This window comes from Penicillium arizonense, assembly GCF_001773325.1.
Source record: "Penicillium arizonense strain CBS 141311 chromosome Unknown PENARI_contig015, whole genome shotgun sequence".
NCBI classification, from domain to species: domain Eukaryota; kingdom Fungi; phylum Ascomycota; class Eurotiomycetes; order Eurotiales; family Aspergillaceae; genus Penicillium; species Penicillium arizonense.
In genome coordinates, this window is record NW_019173292.1 from 633,602 (window position 1) to 654,984 (window position 21,383).

General features: G+C 48.2%; 8 protein-coding genes across 8 annotated transcripts; 3 read left to right on the forward strand and 5 right to left on the reverse strand.

Moving 5' to 3' along the window:
* Nucleotides 1–26: 26 nt before the first annotated feature.
* On the forward strand, nt 27–764 carry PENARI_c015G10919 (YbhB/YbcL family Raf kinase inhibitor-like protein; the record flags this gene model as incomplete). Its single annotated transcript, XM_022633901.1, has 1 exon — nt 27–764. The coding sequence occupies one exon, from the start codon at nt 27–29 to the stop codon at nt 762–764; it is 738 nt and encodes a 245-aa protein (XP_022486308.1).
* A 638-nt stretch (nt 765–1,402) lies between these two features.
* On the reverse strand, nt 1,403–2,674 carry PENARI_c015G07386 (uncharacterized protein; the record flags this gene model as incomplete). The annotated part of the gene is made up of 3 exons (XM_022633816.1): nt 1,403–1,659; nt 1,846–2,337; nt 2,395–2,674. 3 exons carry the CDS (start codon nt 2,672–2,674, stop codon nt 1,403–1,405), a joined length of 1,029 nt encoding a protein of 342 aa, XP_022486249.1.
* A 1,993-nt stretch (nt 2,675–4,667) lies between these two features.
* Nucleotides 4,668–9,018, reverse strand: PENARI_c015G01793 (putative citrate synthase; the record flags this gene model as incomplete). Its single annotated transcript, XM_022633696.1, has 8 exons — nt 4,668–5,200; nt 5,666–5,912; nt 5,980–6,834; nt 6,905–7,140; nt 7,593–7,675; nt 7,736–8,485; nt 8,561–8,758; nt 8,807–9,018. 8 exons carry the CDS (start codon nt 9,016–9,018, stop codon nt 4,668–4,670), a joined length of 3,114 nt encoding a protein of 1,037 aa, XP_022486461.1.
* Nucleotides 9,019–9,298: 280 nt separating this feature from the next.
* On the reverse strand, nt 9,299–9,835 carry PENARI_c015G08683 (GFA family protein; the record flags this gene model as incomplete). Its single annotated transcript, XM_022633846.1, has 3 exons — nt 9,299–9,379; nt 9,456–9,664; nt 9,715–9,835. 3 exons carry the CDS (start codon nt 9,833–9,835, stop codon nt 9,299–9,301), a joined length of 411 nt encoding a protein of 136 aa, XP_022486443.1.
* Nucleotides 9,836–10,149: 314 nt separating this feature from the next.
* On the reverse strand, nt 10,150–10,623 carry PENARI_c015G11253 (uncharacterized protein; the record flags this gene model as incomplete). The annotated part of the gene is made up of 1 exon (XM_022633910.1): nt 10,150–10,623. One exon carries the CDS (start codon nt 10,621–10,623, stop codon nt 10,150–10,152), a length of 474 nt encoding a protein of 157 aa, XP_022486327.1.
* A 1,614-nt stretch (nt 10,624–12,237) lies between these two features.
* PENARI_c015G03649 (sodium:calcium antiporter) lies at nt 12,238–13,394 on the forward strand (the record flags this gene model as incomplete). The annotated part of the gene is made up of 2 exons (XM_022633739.1): nt 12,238–12,405; nt 12,462–13,394. 2 exons carry the CDS (start codon nt 12,238–12,240, stop codon nt 13,392–13,394), a joined length of 1,101 nt encoding a protein of 366 aa, XP_022486271.1.
* A 1,851-nt stretch (nt 13,395–15,245) lies between these two features.
* PENARI_c015G05677 (uncharacterized protein) lies at nt 15,246–16,225 on the reverse strand (the record flags this gene model as incomplete). Its single annotated transcript, XM_022633782.1, has 5 exons — nt 15,246–15,269; nt 15,329–15,486; nt 15,542–15,581; nt 15,636–15,805; nt 15,874–16,225. The coding sequence occupies 5 exons, from the start codon at nt 16,223–16,225 to the stop codon at nt 15,246–15,248; spliced, it is 744 nt and encodes a 247-aa protein (XP_022486448.1).
* Nucleotides 16,226–19,343: 3,118 nt separating this feature from the next.
* On the forward strand, nt 19,344–20,426 carry PENARI_c015G04652 (Kelch repeat protein; the record flags this gene model as incomplete). Its single annotated transcript, XM_022633764.1, has 1 exon — nt 19,344–20,426. One exon carries the CDS (start codon nt 19,344–19,346, stop codon nt 20,424–20,426), a length of 1,083 nt encoding a protein of 360 aa, XP_022486207.1.
* Nucleotides 20,427–21,383: the final 957 nt, after the last annotated feature.

Here is a 21,383-nt window from a genome sequence, read left to right on the forward strand (position 1 = left end):
AGGGCCGGTCCAGGGCTACTTCCCAAATGGGCCGGGTTTCAGATGAACTTCAGCTTTTCTGCCTTTCTATTCTTCTCTTTGTTCGCATTCAAAAGAAATACATTCACATGCTGACAAACGACATATCCATGGGTATTTTACATTACTTCGAGTTCATCGTCGGCCGACTGTTATACGCCTGTCGCGGCCATGATGTCCACCAAATCATCCGTTCGCCGGCTTTCAAAGAATTTCCCGAACCGAACATGACCCTTGAATCCCCTGAATGCGGTCCATCAGGATCGAAACTGCCACTTCACTGTTCTTGCCTAGCTGACGACGGCAGAGGATATCTCCCTGAACTGCGGTGGACTCCCCCAACCTGTCGTGAGCAGGTCCAGGAGTATGTCCTGATCTGTGAGGACCTAGATGCACCAATCCCATTATTCGTCTTTCATCACGGGCTCCTATGGGCGATTCCGGCTTCAACCCTCTCTGCCAGTCCCGAAGACATCAAACCCGATGAACACGCCAAAATCTCCCGCCAGACCACCGCTGGTTGGCGATTTGTTCCAAACATGTTGGGAACACCCTACGCCGGTGCAGGTGCACCTTTGGGCCACGGCTCGCACCGTTACGTCTTCACGATCGTCGCTCTCAATGCGTCACTGAAATTCAAGTCTCCCGAAGGAACTACCAAAAATGACATCAAACATGCTATGGAGGGCAAGGTAATTGGCTGGGGACAATGGACCGGAGTCTTTGCAAAGCCCTGGCCGAAATAAAGCTCTGTCAGCAGAATTTATTAACATTTCACTACGGTCGAGATCGAACGGACAAGGTGGTGGAGTTTGAAAGATGGAACCGAGGTACACGGGCAGTTTTTTCTTGTTTCTATTCATCCAGAGCCTTGTGTAAATTTGGTATGGAATCCAACCGGGGTCCGATTACAATGCATGGCTTTATGTGGTCTAGTTCAATATATTCCGCATCGGTCTAATGCCAGCTTCTGGTTGATTTATAGTATCCTAAGTAGCCGCCTGAGACCCTCGGCCCAGTTCGAGATGTTCGTCAAACTGTCTCATGCCAGAGAGGGGAATCATGTCTCAGAGTCCTTTGGGATGCTGCATCACATATCTGATGAACCAATGGGTAATTGTACATGACTCAAGATAGATCACGAGATCCTTTTTGACAACACTAGACACTGAGATTTAAAACCGTCCGCTCGCAGCCTGTCATGCTGTGACCTGGGACATGGAGAAGGCTTGCAGTCTCCATCCTGGGTCAAAAATGTTGCCATGCATCCATTGCCTCTAGGATCATGTGGTAATCTTTGCAATTGTGAGAAGTGTTGGGAAAAGCCCTGACCGTGTGCATTCAACCGTTCAACTATTTACACAGCACCTAGCCCAGCCAGTGATCACTCAATCAACTGAATAATCAACCGCAGTCGCCGGTCTGTTTCCTCAGCCAAAGCCAACTGCCCGTCAGAAGGGGAGGCAGAAAGCAAGACTTTACAAATTCTACGGACAACAAATGACAAGTTAGACAGACACGCGCGCGACTGGCTGAGGTCTACCACTTCTCCTCGACCCGAATGAAACTCTCCGTCCACACTGACACTGGCAGACGTTGCCGTCATCTCCAATATCGGCAGCACCGTGTCAATCGCCATGACTATAAGTATGAAGACGTTAGCCCGGGATTTGGACACGCTGCAAAAGGGACATTCGAGGATCTTCTCTGCCTGTTGCTGCACCCTTCCCAGGTGAAACAGCATCCTCCGGGTACTCTTTGATTCAAGGGCTCGAACAACTTCGCTCGATGCTAGTTCGTGGCAATCACAGCGAAGAGAAGAGGTACATTCAGAGAGTGACTCTGGGCCGCTCTCTTCTGACGAAAGAGATTGATCCATGCTGCCAGTGTCCATGGGGCTCGAGAAGATGTTGCTGGGGGGCATCCCAGGAACTCTCCACGGGTCCTGTGTCGGATGGAACGCCTCTTCGTCGTTTGAAATGAAAGTCCCGGTCGTGCATAATACACCTGGAAAGTATGCCGTGGTCTGGGTATTTGGTGCAGCTACTTTGGCAAAGTTCAATCCTCTATCCACAATGTGAATCGTGAGAGATGCGTCTGCCATTGGGCCGATTGCGGGAAGACCCTGGTTCTGTGTAGGAAAGTGAGTACGCGGAATGCACAAAGATTTGAATCCTGTGTGGAACGTGGGAGTGTTGGAAATGCACCTATTCTCCAAGGTCAAGTTGTGGAATAACCCTGAATAATCGATAGGTCCTGCTCCCCGTGCGATGGCGCACTCTTGCTCCAGAATCCAGTCTCCGATAGGGTCACCAGTCTCTATAGAACCCAGTTATGGTCAGTCTATTTATATTCCAGGTCTCAGTCTGTGCTCACCAAAGAATCCAACTGCCGAAATCTCTGTACAACCAGTCGCCTGCGAGCCACCAACCTCGGATGTAACCTCCTCGGCGCTCGAGTCGCTCCTGTGTGGCGGAACCGGGTCTCTGCATACCCTTGGACTCTGTTGTCGCCTCCTCCTTGATTCCCTTCCGTGTTTCCCCTGCCGCACCACGCGATTAATAGGACCCGACTGAAGACCTCTCAACTGCTCGCCTGAGACCGGTCGAGAACGTCTGGTCTTGTTCTTGGCTGGTCGTCCTAGCGGCAGAGACATGGAGTATATGCACTCGAGCCCGTGCTTCTCACATCGCGTACACGTGGGACGTTGGTGCCCGCAGCCTATCTTGGCTGCTTGGCAGGCGTTGCAAGTCTCGCGCATCTTCCGACTGGGCTCCTCATCGGTGGCTTGGGAAGGATCCAAATCAGGGGTCACCGATCTCATCGTAAGGTATGCGAAGGATACAACAATATCCTTCGAAGAAAGTTCGTTGTTCAAGGCTTGTGATTGAAATCATTGAGTAATGATGGCTATGATCTGGCAATTGTCTGGGTTTCTTAGGGATATTTGTATCCTGGGTCCACTGATGTAGTCTGCACATCACCGGATAGAGCTTGTAGTTGTCCAACAACGCCTTCAACCGCGTTTTCTGGCATTATCGAGCCCACTCTCTACCCACAACTCAAGGTGAGATTCCTCCACACCGACTGCCAAGGCCAGTTTAAGTTACATGCAGAGAACCTAATTGACAAATTGTTCTGTCCCACCCATTTTCGGGGCCGACACACAAGTACCGTGAAGGTACCTTGCATACTCGTAACTGCCACCGCGTTAGTGACTTTCCAAGCCAATCTATGAAGAACATTTCAGGAGATTGAAGTTAAAGGGACTGAAAATAGGCTGCTTCTTATGCCGCAATGTCTTGTCCGGTATTGTAAAATCTTCAAACTTCCAGCCCTGGAGCGTAGTAAGCCACATTATGTCAGGATTTGGCAGAGCCCTGAAGTGTCTCACATTGATCAGATTTCCCAGGTAGACGGCAGAACAACTTCCTATTTCAGCCTTCAAATCATATGTGATGGAAATGCTTGGAGACCTCAATAAAGCCCGTGACAAGCAGGGACTCAGTTACAAGTGGCGGAACCGTCATCCAACGGTATGTGAATTTGTTCGTTTGCCTTAGTAAGGCTTTTCCAAACAGCTCAACCGTCTGACTAAAAGCTTCTATTACACAATATATAGTCACGCCAAACATGGTGTTATAACATGCATAGTCCGTTCGGGAAGCCCCAAGAACGAGCAAAATCTCTCATTATTAAATCCGTAAGCCCCTAGTCAAAGCTAACTAGGATTTGCAAAATATTGTATAAATCACCTTAAGGGACACTGAGAATGGGCGTTAATGGGAGCAGTGAAGCGTTGTATTTCTAAGGTGCAATCGTACCAAGTTGCCCTCGTGTTTAATAAAGGAACTATACTGTAGATGGTGAACTAAATATCTGCATTTCAGAAAAGAATACACCGCTTTGTTGCGGCCCGTAATCACTTTTAATGCTCCTAGCGTTTCCAATTGACAGCTTCGGTGTCTAGAACCCAGTTTATCACAACACTTTGTATTATTATCTCCTTTTAACGGTTGTTCCCTTACCTTGCGTAGTAGGTAGCTAAACTATAGATACACGAGGGATACGCCAGTGAGTTTTCCCATCGACACTTTTCCGCGTGGTTGTGCCGGTACTCTGTAGGTCCAGGGTATGAGCGGCCTGTTCATGGGGCCCACCAGCTAAAATACGTTCTTTATCTTAATAACCTATGCGCATACTTACGGGTCAATAAGATAAACCGATTCATACTTCTACTAATGGGTAAAAATGGGTGATTTGTGTATTGGGTAGTCCGTTATCCAAAATGAGGTTCTGCTCCACCATAACTTCAATTCTGTCGAAAAAAAGACAATATATCGATCAGACAGCTTGTAAAAAAAATACTTCACAACCACTACGAGCGTAACGAGACCGGCACGCAATGCCCGAAACATGTTGAAAAAAAGAAACCTAGGAGATACATAATGCCGTAACAATTTTTGAGGTGCATAAGTGATTTGGAATATTTTATCCAATGCTTGTGCAACTGCAGCTTTAACCATGTCCATGTTTCCCCAGAGGCTGGAACCCTACAACAGCTGTACAAAGCTTCAAAAATTATAGCTTAGATAGGCCGTACCTATCTCGACCCAATACCCAATGAGTGGTCTAGATAACCCTCTCCATCATGCCACGAAGCTAGAAGAGCTTGTAGGACAGTTCACAGAACGAAAGGAAGTTGTTGTTGCACTCGGCATCGCCGATGTAGGGTCTCCGCTTGTCGGTTCGTGCCATCCAACGAAATAATTCATGGCGAGGGGGGAATCCAGCTTGGCAGCTTGAATAAACTTTGGAATATCAAATCCTGCACGGGCCTCCGGGGTCTGTGGGAATATCTGTGCGAAGCAATGTGGGAAACAATAGGCTGGGGGCTGCTCGAACAGGAAGTAGACGTAACGGTGCTGTGTGTTTGGCGGGGCACGGGGGGGAATGTAGGGAGCTTCAATGTCCGGGAAATCCTCGTAGTCCTTGTCAGGAACCAAATGAGACGGAGGATGATGTTTCGTGGACTTTTTGGAGAGATTTGATTGATACCAGTGTAAAACGACTGTTCCTGTACCCGTGCTGGGCATTATAACGTCGAGGTCAACGAACAGGGCCAGGTATGTTTTGTTGTAATCGAGGTCCTTGCCGCTGATTTCGGGAACCACTGTGGTCTCTGAGCCATTATCAGCGTATTGGTGTCAATTATTCAATTATTATCATACCTAGAATGTCCAATGTCATGCCAGGCTCCATCCACTTGCACCCAGGGTACCTAAGATGTAATATCTTGGTAGTAAGAGATAAATGGGAACTGACTTGTGCAGTCACCGTAAGAAGCATGTACAGAATTACTACCAGACTCGACATCCTTCCTTTCAAGTGAGGTAAAAAGGTTGAAAAATGTGATAGATAAAAGGTGATTTAGGACGAATAACTTCATAAATGCTATCCATTCTTCTCGGGTTCCAAATATATAGGTTCCATTGCCTCTAGTCTGGCTGCCCATATACAATCCGTTGTTGTACATCAACCTCAGCTTGCTTCTTACGCCAGCTCCAACCTCGGAAATAAACCAAACAAAGAAGAGGGGTGATAAGCAACACAGTACCTGAAACAAGACAGTAAGTCCATTGCACACCAATTGCCCGAATCAAGGGGTTGACAGCTGCCGCAGCACCAGCGCCAAGAAAACATCGAACAAGGTTATTCGCAGCCATTACAGTGGCCGGCCTGTCGTAGTACAGATCCACGATGAGAGTGTTCATTACACTGTACGCTGCTGTTATACAAAAGCAAATTGCAAAGATAAGCAACAGGGAAACGTGAAGAGCTGGTTCCACAGGTAGCAACACCCCGTAGGCCACAATGGAGACCGACGCAAGTATCTAGAATGGGAAGTCAGAGCCTGGCCATGGTATATTTGAGACATTCACATATGACAAGGCAGCTTACCGTCATTGGTAAGCCAATCTGCAACCTCGCTTTTTCAATTGGAAAGCCGAGGATGTCCTGTTTCTGGTCCTTGTGTACCGTTAGACCCGCTCGACAGCGGATTCGCCGGTAGTTCCAGTCAACTAATACTCCGTTGGCAGTTGCACTGAACAAAGAGCCCAGACCTGCGGGGATGAAGCAAAGGCCAATGTGGAAACTATCGAGATTGTAGATTTTCTCGAATTGCACGGGGATGCTAGTCGTAACGGCATAGTAGCTGGCGAAAACAACACCGTTCGACAGAATTATTAGTCCGGCGGGTCTGTGAAAGAGCAGGCGTAAAGCTGACCGGTGACTGTGCGTCTGGCTACGACGCCTCGGTAACGTAAAGGGAGGGGCGGCTGGGGTAGATATTCGTGTGTAGTACCAAATTGAACTATTCCAGCCGACTGCGGTGATTGACCCATTGCCCACAATCGCCCGGCATGTCTCTGGAAAGAACAGCAATAGCGGTACGAAGAACGCTCCAGATGCGATAGCGAGAAACCAGAAGATTGCCTGCCATCCTAGATACTTGTTCAAGGCACCCCCAAGGATTGGTCCTATCGATGGTGCGAGAATATTTCCCAGAGACGTGAATCCCATGTATAGGCCTCTTTCGGCAGATGTTATGATATCTGCTGCCACCGCAGATGCAAGGGCAACCGTCCCACTACTACCGCAGCTTTGAACTCCACGAAGGAGCAGCAAGGCCTGGAAGTTGTGTTGTAGGGCGAGGGAAATGTTGGCGAGAATGTAGATCACGAAACATAGGATGTACACTGGTCGACGACCTCCTCGATCTGCTAGTGAGCCTGTGAACATTGGAGCAAGGCCCTGGCATAACTTGGACATGATTTTCAGTAGCAGTCTCAAGCAATCTTGGAGTCGGGATAAATAGTCATACCATGTACGAAGTGATTGTCAGGCTGATTTGAGATGGACTGACATGCAAGTCCTTTGCAAGTGAGTTCAAAGATGGGTAGTAAATGTTTGCTGACAGAGGAGAAAAGCTAGATGCCAGGGCTGCAGTTAAGATAATCAGGCGCTTCTGCATTGGTGTGAACACGGAAGAGGGCTCATCAGTAGGTCCGGTCTGTAACAAGGGCGTCGTGTCGTTGGCCTCTTCCCCGTGAAGAGGTGCTTGATGAGTGTCAGAGTTCCTCATAGTTGTTTGAACAGATTATTTAACTTGTGTGAAGGAAGAATTTGTTGCCAAAAGCCATGGGGACTTTAGATAATAAATACACCGTTCGTGTGTACTACTTTTACCGAGTCTAAGCCAACATACGAACATACTTATGCAGACCTTGCTGCATAATACACAGCCTTTTAAAGATTTAATCTTCCACAGCATATATTTGCGATAGATTTTGATCAACTAAAAAGTGACTATCGTCATTGATCCTTCAAGTGGTCGGATATCTGACCTCAGCTCCGGCAGAATTTGACCAGTTCAAAATTTCGCAATAGGATTCAACAAAGGTTCGACATGACCAGTATAGATATGGGTTGGCCGGAATAGCTTACCCCGATTGACTACACCTCATCAATTAGGAACTCATCGGTATTTGCTATCAGTGGAAGTGACGTACCCGTGTACTCTCTCCAATGCGCCATAATTCCCATGATACGATGGACAAGCATTGCAGCTGGGATGATATCAGGTTCAAAGCCACTAGCAGATACATCCATCAGATAGTCCCAAGCCACGAAATCCAAAGTAGTCGATACTCACATCCCAGTGAACACGAAATTCCCATAAAAGTCGGCATTGGGATACAACCCCCGAGATAGAAAATACTCATCCTTCTGGGCCGCCTTCTCAATAGCCTCAGCAATCTTCAAAAGTGGCTGGTCCACGTGGGTTAGATCTTTCAGGATACTCTGAATAGGACCCACGCGCGGATCCATGCCCTTGTAGGTCCGATGACCATAGCCGAATAACTTCTTTTTGCCTGCTTTGACTTCTTCAATGAAAGCCGGGACATTCTTTGGTTCTCCGGTTTCATGAAGGGTACGCTGAGCAGACTCTGTAGCGCCGAAATGTAATGGTCCATGGGCGGCGGCTACCGCTGAGATCAGACACGAGATGGGGTCGGTCAGTGATGATGCTGTGACAAGTGTTGAGAAGACTGATAAGGCCATTCCGTGCTCGGCGTTGAGAGTGCCGAAGCGACGGAAGCAGGATACCTTGCCCGGGTCTACCAGGTTCGTGGCTGGATTGACGAGGCGTGCCATTTTGAAAATATTCTCGTAGTAGGGTAGGTCCATAGAGGGCGATTCAGGTGTTAAGCCTAGTCGGTAGCAGCGTACGATAGCAAATATCACACCGTAGGTCGCGACAGTTTTGAGGATGATCTGGTCGGCTCTTTCGATGTCTCTTTGGTACATAGATGCCTCGTTGAAGGCTGGAATGCCATCTGTTACACATGCCAAGTAGGCGGACAGTCCAGTCATGATCAGTGGAAGTGGGCTTGTTTCCTTTCTATGTTCAAGCACATATCATTAGGACTGTAATGCGACGAGGAGACAAAGTACTGCAATGAAAGTCAGATCATACGGGAAGCCGAGTATGGTCTTGTAGACAATATTAGGAACATCCTGCATGTGTCGCGACAGCTTCTGCTGCAGCTCTGTACGCTGGGCTGTAGTTGGAAAAGTCCCCCAAACTAGCAAATGGAACATTTCTTCGAAGTCGGCTTCCCATAGCTGCTCTAGGGTATAGCCGCGATACAGAAGCAGGCCCTGTTCATGGTCACTGTGGAGATATCAGCCAATAATCTACCGCGTGGTTATTTTTGCTCACGAGAAACTGATCGCCGATTCTGTGACGGCGGTATTCTGCAACCCCGGGTCATAAATACGCAATCCATGAGCAACTTGATCTGCCCGATCGCTCCCAACTGAGGAAGCCTGGATTCTTCGTACATCGGTGGCACGTATTGCGTTGCGGTGGATTGGGATCTCATAGTTCACGTTGGTGCGTGAGTCGCGGATGAATAAAACCCCGGTAGACATGATTGAATGTGAACACTTCGAGTGGGTTTAGATCAAGCTAACGAAGTACTGGCAACCTTTTAAGGTATCGTCGATGCCACCATATTTCCACCATTGATATCCGAAATACACCGAGGCTTCTGATACTACTTCAGCTATTACTCTACGCGGTGGGGCTGTGACAAGGTTGTACAGCAGAAAGCATGATTGGATAAATACAAGACAAATTCGGCTATTTCGTTGTATCGTCATTTCTCATGATAAGCCATAGAACACCCCCATTTCCTTTCGTACCTCATCCTTACTCGGGCATGTTCTTGAAGGGGTGAGCCAGGGACTCCTGGCAGAAGGGAAGCTTGCTGACGGTCCAGATCTCGGTGTCCTACACGAAAAGATATTAGCTCGAATCCAATAACTCGTGTCACATATGTGACCAGCAATCGATGTGCTGCACATACCGGCTTCAGGGTCTTCTTGATCTCAGTGTCCAGGGTTCCAGCCTTGAGGGCAATGATCTCGGGGGCGGCATCAGGATCATGAGCAATGGGGGAGCCACACTCAGAGCAGAAGATGCGGTGGACAGCGTGACCGGAAGATCCCTTACCAGCCCAGCTCTTGGTAGGTCCGTTGATGGTCAGCTTGTCCTTGGGGACGACGGTGACCAGGGCTAATAGAGTCAGCAAATTGAATTCAATAGGCGGAAGTGGGCGGATGTACAGTAGGTCGAACCGCTCTGACGCTGGCAGTCATCACAGTGGTCATAGGCGGTGATGAGGGGCGCGTCCACGTCGACGGTGTACGTGACGGCTTTGCAAAGGCAGTGTCCGGAAAGAGGCATTTTGATTCTCGCAAGGTTCTCAGCTTTGGGGACCTTTGGGGAGGGGAGGAAGAGCTATTTAACAGTCGGTCTCCCTTGGGAAATGCTGAGCTTCGCTGCAGGTCACAACTACTTCCGTCGCCCGCATTTTTACGCTGGTGGGACCAGGTACCCAGTACCCTTGCGTCATATCAAAAATTGGCTTTAGGGAGCTTTTCCCGTTTCCACAAATCCTCGTAAATTCCAAATCTTGTCAGCTTCACTAATTGGCTAATTAACTGCATCAGAATGACAAATTATCGCCCCGCCATAGCTTATGGAGTACTGCCCCTCCATCACTTGGCTAACCGCGCCACTAAAGTCGAGTGAGATTGTTCGACGTTTTTGCGCACAAAGAATGCCGTTCCAAATGGGCACCGCAAATCATTTTCTTCGCGGAGATATAATCCTTGTTTATCTTGCGATTCACCGGGCGGTCGCTCGGAGACACTCCATTCATTCCGGATGTCAACCCCCAGTGGGGCATAAATGTGGGTTTTGAGGCCCAAGGGGGTATTTTCGAAGCTGGCGCGATACCGGATCTTCCCATAGAGCAGACCGGGGATGTAAACGATCCGGTCGGTCAGCTCATACCAGGTGCGAAGGGCTTCATCGTGCGGTGCATCTGCTGGCGGCTGACACCGCTTGTAGTGGATCACCAGTGGGTTTTGTTCGATCATAGCTCCATGATCGTGAAGCTTCTCGATGATGGTCTCCTGGGAGACCGAGGGAGGCAAGGGTGTGAGGCTAGAGAACTGTATCTGTTGCATTGTGATCAATCAGGTACTGAACACTCGGTCAGGGATATGATGTGCCGGGATTTTCCTGTGCCGGAGTCCCAACTTAGGGGCGATCACGGCTTGGCAATTCGGAGTCCGTTGTTAACCCAACGCAACGGATCAGGGCACTTTTGGCCCCCGGTATGCAGTAGTGAATGATAGAATAGGTGCTTGTGATTGGACTATGCATGCTGCGAGTTGTGCTGCAGCTTGCTGTAGCATACGTGTATGTCTTGACATCTACAGTACACAAGGTTTGAGATTGATCAATCGGATCCCAACAAAAGTTGTCATCTCAATGAAAGGAAGGCGCGAAGAATGAAAGCCACGTAGCTCTAGAGGAAAGAGAGCCAACACAGGCGTGACGTCCTTATAAGCTCCTTGCCTCAGACAGCAATTTCCGGTCAGCATCCTCAGTAGATAGCTCTCAATCCTATGTTGGAGGCTTTCTCTGGAAACAAATATAGGAAGGTCACAGCTAGTACCCCGGATGAATGGATTGAATTTATTCGGTCGCATTATAAATAGATTTCTCTAGGGGTTGAAGGCGTGAGAACTTCTACATGCTCACAATTCAAAGTGAAACAGTATGTCGATGATTCTTGACATTGATCTCCCAACATCTCTATGTTTGATTTGTTAGGCACAGCAACGTACTAAGAAGCGTAAGCTTACGGCGCAATTAATATATTTGCCGATTACTTCTCTCACTGGGTAGGAAGCACATAAGCAAGGCTGACACCCAAATACCACCGGCGCCAAGCCAGAGACCATCATTTGCTGCCGTCGTCAATGTATTCTTGACTAGCAAATGGAGCGACTATGCTACAGTACGTCTCGAAACTGGTGTCACCACCTACACTCTTCAATTGTTTCTCAAACCCCAATGCTAGGACATACTAGTATATATCGGGAGTTTTTCGGAATATTCCTGTCAGTGAGGCATGTATTATTTCTTACATATATTACCTAGCATTATAGCCGGTGTATTTGCGTGTAAATTTAATACATCTGACACCTCTATACCCTCACCTTGAAAACCACCACCTCCCGTGTGTACACTACGGGGTAATCTTAACAATCAATCACAAGCGGTCACCCTAGAATAGCGCCAAACCTAGCCCCTCCCTCCAAAGCATGAGTTTATCTCTGGCAATGATTTACAAAGGAGAACTATCTGTGTCGCAGATGGCACGGGCTGCTGGCTGTAACCGGCGTACCATCCTAAGAATCTCTCCTAATATACAGGGCGTTCCATAGCGCTAAAGCACCGCCTAATAAAGGTGGTCGACCGCGAAGCATCACTCTAGCATGCTAGAAGGCTCTATGCGATCACCTACTCGAAAACCCCACGATGTATCTTAACGGGATGTCGGTTTTTTTTGGGATAAGTTCGACGTCTAAGCAACGAAATCTAGTGTTAGTCGCGCTCTTGCATCTAAAGCCTAGTCAAAAAAGACTGCAGAATTTGTCCTGTGAGCTTAAAGCGGCAGTAGTTACGGATCAAGCTTTTTCCGCCTACTAACAACCATCCATCTGGTTTCCCTGGGATACAATACTTGAAGGCTACGGCTGTGCAGGACTAAATATACCGACACCTATGCAATGGATTGGGACAGTCTCTTTTTTAACACGGCAGCGTTCATTGCCGGGGTCTTTGTCCTTGACTATGGTGCGGATAAATTCATCGATCACACTGTGATCGTAGGAGAGCGACTGGGCATCTCACCGACTCTTATTGCCCTTTTGACTGCTGGAGCCGAATATGAAGAGGTACATTGGTTCGAGTTCCACCCTCTGTCTGGTCGGTGCTGACAAGGTCTCCCTAGCTCGCTGTCGTTGTCGCTGCAATCCTACAACGTCGCACCCCTTTAGCCCTAGGCAACGTCATGGGATCTACAATTTCTAACATCCTCGGTGCCTTTTCGCTGGGGCTTTTATGTCATCCGGGCGGGGCCCCCTTTGATAGTAGCGCGAAGATATATTCTGCGCTCCTGTTCTTTGTCACCACTCTATTCGTCATATTGGCATATTTTCAACAGCTGAATAGAGTTACCGGTGGGCTTCTCATCGCTCTCTTTGCACTCTACATCGTCTCTATTGGATATGCCATTTACAGAGGTATCAGTGAACCGCCTCAGCTGTCGGACAGTGAAAGTGACGATGAATCAACCGATGTTGGTGATGAACAGACACTAGGGCAGAGTGCCAGGCCGTCAGTTTCAGAGGCTTCTCCTCTGTTACGAGATACGAGCACGCCCCATGAAATAATAAATGCATCTGTGAACAAGGACGAAAAGCTCCCGCGACCGCTTTATCATCATGTCCTCCAACTTATTATTGGACTGCTAGCGCTCTCCTTGTCGGGATATATCCTTGCCCGCAGCGCAGGTACCATCGCTGATTCTCTGCATCTGTCAGGAACTGTCTTTGGCTTAACCGTGATCTCTTTTGCCACGACTCTGCCAGAGAAGTTGATTGCTATTTTCAGTGGCTTTCGTGGACAGGGAGGCATAATTGTTGCAACAACAGCAGGGAGTAATATCTTCCTCCTAACGCTATGTGTCGGTATTGTCGCGGTGGCGGGAGGACCCCTCGATCGGTCAGATACTTTTGTTCTATTTGATCTTGTGACAGTTTGGGTATCCTCGTTGTCCCTCCTAGCGATCGTCTTTCTGGGATCCCACCGAGTTGCTGGCCTAGTACTTCTTGCTGCCTACGTGATTTTTCTTGTCATGGAGTTCACTGTGTACAGGCACTGAACAGCATTCCTCTTTGAAGCAACTATCGCGAACCCAATTTAACTTAGCACGAACACCCAAGTATACAGTACTTCCGGAAATCGGTGTCCACTCTTCGATTGTTTCTCAAACCCTAATGCCAAGATCCACTAGACCATATTTAAAAGTCACCCGGCATATTAGTATTCCTGAGAGTGCTACAATACTGGAAGACGCATGTGACGCGCACATTGGCCTTGAAACGATGAAAAGAAGAGGGTGATAGGAATGTAAAGTGTAAATAAACAGTCAAATTTGTGAGCAAAAGTCATGTCATGTATGTTAAACAAGATAGACCAATGAGGAAAGCCATCGGCATGAACTAAAAGCCTGACCGTGGAACCTCCGCGGTGCCTGCTTGTCGATTACTTATGTTGGCCCGCTCCTCTCGAAACGCGGCCTTGTCTTGCTGCCGTATCCAGCTTCCGGCAAGCTCCTCAGATCTCTCATTCTTCTTATCCCGGCTGTGGAAACCTGTTTCGTGCTCGCCCGGGCGTGATTCGGTGTTTCGATTGCAGCCCTAGTACCCCCCACCCTGTCCCAGCGCCCACTGATTCCGGTGACTTATTTAGAACTTCTTTCAACCCATTCGCTAATTCATTCCAAAAAATCAAATCCTCCGGAACGAGAGGATCAGTCTTCTTACTACGGACCAGTACGGCGCACACAAAGAACTACACAATCTCATAAAATCTCTTGAAAGTTCAATTTGGGAAAGACCTCTCGTTCGAGGCGGATTATGTCGCATGATGAGATGTAAAGATACGAACATGAGTGATATGTCAAAAAACCTGCTCACATTATCTTGGTAAATAAAAAAGTACAATGGAGAAGTTGAGCTTTTTGTGACTGTCGATATATCAAGTTGTGTGTGTGTGTTGGAATGTGCAAGGCGTACCCGCCAACAGAATGAAGTGAGGCAAACCGGGTAGAACTTTTAAGACGAGATAATGCTCTCGTGGCCACGTTCCCTGCAGAATCGCCGGTAATCTTGGGAAAAGAAGTTGGGTAGGTGTATCAAATGTCCCCGTTGGATCCGGACAAAAATGGCATAGACGGAGCCAGCAACGCCCACTGCAAACACACTGATCAAGACCGGCCATTTAAATTGATCAGGTCGCGAGAAAGCGATGGTAAAAATGTAAGAGCAAACCTCAAAAAAGTTTTGCCATGCAGCTTCAGTTGAGGAGAAGGACCCTCGAGTTGAAGCTTCGACGCCCTGTCGTGTAGTACTTGTCAGCCACCGGGAGCGTGGTATTGAAGGCTTCAACGAGTTGGATTAAGTCAAGCAATGCGCTAGTATCAACTAACCTCTTGTATAATAATCTGCACGCAAAGATCAAACCCTCTCAATCCCACGCGACTGAGAATTGCACCGCCCACAAGGCCTGATGCTGAGACGAAAGGATTACTCGAGAATCTCCAAAAGATGACTATTCCGCCTATTAAGCAAGCAATCTGCCAATTTGCCAACCAGATACCGGCACGAATAACTCCGACCTTTCCCATAAGCCAGGGCGCAACCCATGTGGCGAGCACCTCGAATATCACGGACAAGGTTCTCGCAACGGAAATTTGAGTCGAATCGTAGCCTTCTGCCAAGAGCCAGGTGACCATTTGTCCCGCGAAGGACAAAACAGTCAGATAAAGCAAAGCCCCGGCGAACGACGGAAGGAACATGCGATGATGAAAGTAAGAGCGAAAATCTCCTAAGAACTTTCGAGCCATATTGCAACAACCCTTCCAAATATTTGATGGTTCGCCTTCCACACCCAAATTTTCATCTGTAGTGAAGCGCCTTGGCTCCTGTAATTTCGGTACCTTGTAATAAACCTAAGTAAAGCGTAAGCATAATGCCTTGCAAGTTGTTAGTCGCCCTACTGGGGCCATTGGTAACGGTAACTTGAAAATCGTACCTGGGCGATTGAGAAATATTCAACAGCCACCGAAGCAGCACTCATTCCGAAGTTGACACGAATGGCGGTCTTCGGTGATGAGCTATCAATGAAGCCAATGAAGAGAGGTCCGATTAACTTGCAGATAAGGTCAATCCGTCGCATCTGCACGTTCATGGCTGAATTGAACAGATTTAGCCTGAAGTCATATTTTGAAGGGCATAAGATACACACTTTTGAGGTTTTCACGGTCTTCCCCAGCAACAACCACGACCTATCGATAATCAATCAGCTGTGCATCATTATTGAAGGCTATATGTGTTCCTACCCAGTCCTTTTCCACAGAAACCAAGTTCATAACGGAACATAGTTTCTCGATGCACGCTAGAAGCGCCAAAGTTGCCAGCAAACATTGATCAACCACTTGCGACATTCTTAGTCGGATAGTCAGCAAGTAGAATATCACACATGATGCAGCCACAGCGCAGCGCTGCAGGACTAAAATGGTAAGAAAATTGAGTAAGGATATGCACTTTTCAAGAACATGAGAGCGGATAAGAATGCACCAATTGAGACACGAACAACCTGTAAACGGTTTCCGATATCGATATAATGACCCACGGCGGGTGCAAAGAGAATTGCTGCTAGGCCACGCGAGAGCGCATATACAGACATGGGCAACAGGGTGCTTGGGTAGATTGTGGCCAAATAGAGAACTGCTCCGAACTCAAACACGCGAGAGTTCCATGTTGACAAGAAATGTGAAATGTAGAGAAGGTAGGCAATGCTTGCCGGGACATGATCCTGAGAATCACTTCCTCGCTCTCGCGGAGGGGGCTCTGGGATTTCACCTTCCTCTCGAGCGATGAGAGGAGTGAGCGCATCAACACCCGTTTGCTCACATGTCAGTTTCGCCATAGCTTGAGCGGCGCGGTCTCGGGGGATGAGTTGACCGCTCCTTGTGACAGTGCAATGCAATGTACTTCAGATAATTTCAATGACAAGTATTTTAACACCGGCTATGAAAGAAAGAAACCGGCAAACAGGAAACCAACAGGGGGGAGAGAGACGAAAGAAAGAAAGACAGAGGAGAAGGAAGAAGAAATCTCCCTCTACAAGCAGCCCCAAACGGGAAAGAAGCCAACAGCTATCGGAAATGGAAGAGCTCTTTCGTTTACTATGTTCTAATTTACGTTTGGAATTTTAGACCTGCTAAAGCCCGATCTCCACATGGTGGAGCCAGGCCCAAGATATGAAACTTTCCGGCGACCGAAATCGCCGGTAACATCTTGGAAATCTGTCTTGTATCAAGTAAAAAAACATCTAGAATTTATTAAGACTCATGAGATAGTTTAAATTCACTTGAAATGTCAATGTGTTATTGTTAACTATTTTTCTGCTTATGGAAGGTTACGCCTATGAAAGCTCAGCCTTCTTCGCTCTGTCTGCCTTGGTCATTGCACAAGTTCCAAGCCACACTAGCCTCATCACAAACTTGCTTTCTTCGTGTACACGGGCGATCTCAGCTTGCGTCAAATTACGAGCAGGTATGGACCGCATTGTGTTAGCAGCTGACATAAGAAGCTCCAAATCAAGCTGCGCTTGTGGATCGAGGGGATGGATAACTATGTTGAGGAAGAGTGACATGGCGGCGGTAGTAAAGTAGGATGTGAAGAATCTGTTAGACACGCTCAGCTTCATGTTCTCGAAAGCCGGAAATAAAGGGGCGGAATAAATAGAATGAAGCAAACAATGCTTACCGAAACGCTTGTTCTGCAATTGTTCTGACGAGAACTCTCAGACAAGAGAGAGTTGACCTGCTCGCCACGAGAGATAGATCGAAGCTCGAATGAACTACTGCATGAAGATCCTCGATCCCATCAGCAGCTTCAGGGGTGCATTTTCTTACTGTCGTGTGGATGACAGTCATAAGGTGGTGATACTCCAGTTGTAGAGACATGCGTCGAATGATATGCGGGATGCCCTCTTCTGGTGAATTTGGTGAAGTGTTTTCAGAGACAAAAAGTGCTGGGCGGAAACTGTTAGGGATGGACAATCGCCAGCATTCGATCTCATCGTCTAGCTTTCTGATATGGAGGAGGAGTTGGTTATCGTTATATTTCAAGGCTTGGGCAGAAAAAAGTTGCCGGCAGACTTTCTCCTTCAGGCGGCTAAGGCGAGTATCTCCGGGAAGATGGGGGGTGAGATGCAGGTCGATTTTATCGTTAACTTCAAAGAATTCATCCAGCGCTGGCAAGTAGGTATAATAATGCAAGAAGTCATCAGTTGCGGTGAGGTCACAATAACCCTCAGTGAGAAGGGGGGGATTTCCAGTGCGAAACGAGATATCTTTGTCGAGCATGTAGCACAGCCAGAACAGTGTTCGAGTTTGGTGGTTCTCACGTCCTAAGCGGGACATTTCACGCTCAAGGAGGTTTGACGGCTTGTAGACGTGCCCCTTCAAGGAGCAGACTATGCGACACGCAATCGAATGGAAGAAAGCAGCACCTTGCCAGTGGCCACTGAACATGCGTTGTAGTTGCTGTTTCATAAATTGAGCCTGGATCTTGAAAGGAGCGAGGACGAGCGACAGTGGAATCCGGGCTTACCAATAGGAGTATTGTCTGAAGAGTCTCCAAGCTGATATCCCCAATAAGGTACATTAGAAGGAAATTCGCCTTGGCCGCACACACGTCCGCATTTATCGAGCGGACGCTATGTCTAGGTGTCTTTAAACGAGTCGCGATAGAAAGAGCGGCAAAAACACACGCCCTCGCTGCAGCTTGTGTGGACGAAGGCATATCTCTATCCACCGGCTCGTACGCGGTTTCCATAGTTGTCTCAAATAGAACTTGGTTCAGAACTGGGAAGGTAAGTCTAAACGAAGACCGAAAAAAGTCACTCAGTATTTCTCGCGTTTCATCCTGGTCAGGCAAATCGCATATCTCTTGAGAGAAGGATGGCGGAAGGGCCGAAAGGGGGAAGGAGTCCATTACGGGGATACAAAAGTCGGCCCATGTGACATCCTGATCGGTTCTTGTTGAAACCCACTGGCGGCCAGCTTCAGAGAAAATGGGTATACCATTAAAAAACCAGTTAGGTCCCAATTGGCTTGCGGAAACATTGACCCCAGCGTGATAGTCTGCGGTGGCAGAGTTACACGTGTTGGTAGCTGTCTGTGCGAAGATTAAGGAGGACGACGGGGAGCTTTCGCAAAGCACACTTCGCTCCCTACCGCTCGATACGGTTGAGATGTTGGGTGGGTTAACTTTTGAAGAAGCAGGTATCTTTGGATCTTCGGGATTGGCCAAATCCCGACACGTTGACTCCTGCCTCGGATTGGCTTGGGCCAGGGCACTTTCAAGCTGCTTGATGCGTTGGAATAGGGCCTGTACGTCGCTTGATGCCTCACTGCAAGAAGAGGACCCGACAGGTAAGGAGTTAGAGGGAGTTTACACAATTCCAAACACGGGGCCCAAAGGGGACGTCACACACCTGGTCCGCTGCTTCTTCCGTGGCCTCTCCCGGTCGAAGGTACACTCAAGGCTACGATGAAGGCACCGCTCGCAGGGACCTTCGGGGTTAGGGACAGAGCACACAGTCTAAATGGGGAGGGGAGTAAGGGTCAGTAAAGCCAGTAGACAACAAAGAGGCCGATCGTTCGGGCATAACGAATACAGTGACTTGCCTTCTTCTCATAGCAGATATCGCACGCTCTTTTTTGAACAAACGCTTTTTTTGGAGGCATGGCCGCGAAGGGTAATCAATAGTAGCTTTGGTTTTGGGGGAGTCCGGAGGGGGTCCGGAGGGATATTTCGGAGGTTGCGGAGGTTTCGGGGATTTTGGAGGCTGCAATTATTGTAGCCACTCCGGAACCTCCGGTACCTCCGGATGATCACTTGGATGATCACAACATTACCGTTATCGATCCGAGTAGGGCCAATGCATCGGGTTTTATAAAAGATGTCTTCCCTGCCACCTTCTATGATTCCTGTTGCTCACTCCAACCACGGAAATCTGAGCACTTATCTTCTCAATGGCGAACATCGTTGCTAGATGCCACAAGCTTCTGGAGGGTGAAATTCTCCGTCGCTCCTCACAGATTGTTTCGGTCGTGGGTGAGCAAGCATACATTTTTGGTGGGGAGCTGCGACCGCGTGAGCCTCGAGACAATGATGTCCACGCTGTTTCATTGGGCAGCAGTAAGTTGCGACGCGTTGTGAACAAGAGAATCCCCAAATTTGACGACGACACTGAAACCCGTTACCATAATCTAGGGAATATCACGATTACTACCGTGCCTGCAACATCCCAATCTCCCTCCCCACGGGTTGGGACTGCAGCTTGTACACTGAACGGGAAGGTCTATCTATTCTCTGGCCGAGGTGGTGTCGCGATGGCACCTATTGAGGAGCAGGGCGCGGTCTGGGAATTTGACCCTACCGCAGCAAGTTGGTCGCTCATTTTGCCATCGGATGCGAAAACAAAGGCGTTCCCGGTCGCTCGCAGCTATCACTGTATGGCCAGTGACGGGGGAAATACACTCTACCTCCATGCGGGTTGCCCCGAAAAGGGAAGGTTATCGGACCTATGGGCTTTTAACCTCTCCCAGAGAGACTGGACAGAACTTGCCCCAGCATTTGATCCTCCACGTGGTGGTACTTCAATCGCCTTTACAAATGGCAAGCTGTATCGAATGAATGGATTCGATGGGAATACTGAACAAGGGGGAAGTGTGGACATATACTCCCCAGAAACAAACTCTTGGGCTTCGCATGTTTATTCACCCGATGGCAAAGCAGGCCCGACACCGCGAAGCGTGAGTTGTTTGCTGCCGATTCGTCTGGAAGACCGGTCATTCTTAATCACCTTATTCGGTGAGCATGACCCTAGTTCATTGGGTCACCAAGGAGCGGGAAAGATGTTGAGTGACATATGGGTATTTGACATTAGAAGCAAGAAATGGGAGAAAGTTGTTGTTGCTCAAGGAGATGAACTTCCTCTTGCACGGGGCTGGTTTGATGCTGATGTCGTCGGTACAAATGCTGTTGTGGTTCACGGTGGGCTGGGGGAATCGAATGAGCGGTTGGGGGATGTGTGGACTATCGAACTCTCTTGATATTCACTGTTTTTGGCGGGGAATTTTCGCAACCAAGCCTCGGAGAAGGGCAGCATGACATGCCGAACAGAGATCCCAGAAGCTCTCATCCAAACCGCAATTAACGAAACATCCTTCCAATGACCTCCTAGACTATTCTTAACACAGTATAGTAGGTCCTGGCATTAGGGTTTGAGACAAAATCGTAGAGTATAGGTGGTGACCCCAGTTTCGAGATGTACTGTAGTGATACGACAGAGGAAGGATAGCATGCTGCTATCGCGAGCATGGTAGGAGGCGTCAAACATCTCGGGTGCTGACGCACACGGCATTAAAGCACTAATGTTTGTCAAATTGATCAATAGAAAATCTATCAGATGCTCGTGCTCTGCATAACGTATTCTAGGGCATTCAGGCCGACGTACCAGCAACACTATCTCGCCTAGCCTATTGATATTTTTCGGCTTGATGGATAGCGTGCAAAAAAACAGTATTCGGAAATAATCTGGTATTGCAGGCAAAGAGATTCGAGTGTAAATGACATTTATTAGGTTGTCTTATGTATTTTGAACGCGACATATATGTATAGGATACTCATGACATCAGCCATAATTATACCTTGAGTAGCAATGCATATGTTCAATTTGCATCTGTACAATGTTCAAATAGCGAGATCAGTCACTAGTAACTAATCCGCCGAATGTGGTCAATCTTGTCTGCTACACTCTGTAACCAAAACCGATCAGCACAGCTCTTGCCACTAGGCTCTCAGTCCAAACTTACCTGCATCTGTGCCGCCTGGCCACCCCGGGGATTTTGACCTCCATAGATAGCAGCTTCGGCATGCTGCGCGTCTCGCGCATCATCCTTTGTGACGTAAACGGGCACCTCAGCGCGAGCAGTAAGCCCCAATGCCTCATTGCTGTCGGCGATTGACCGGACCTGGGCAGTAATGAAGCCGATTCTGAGCGGTTGATT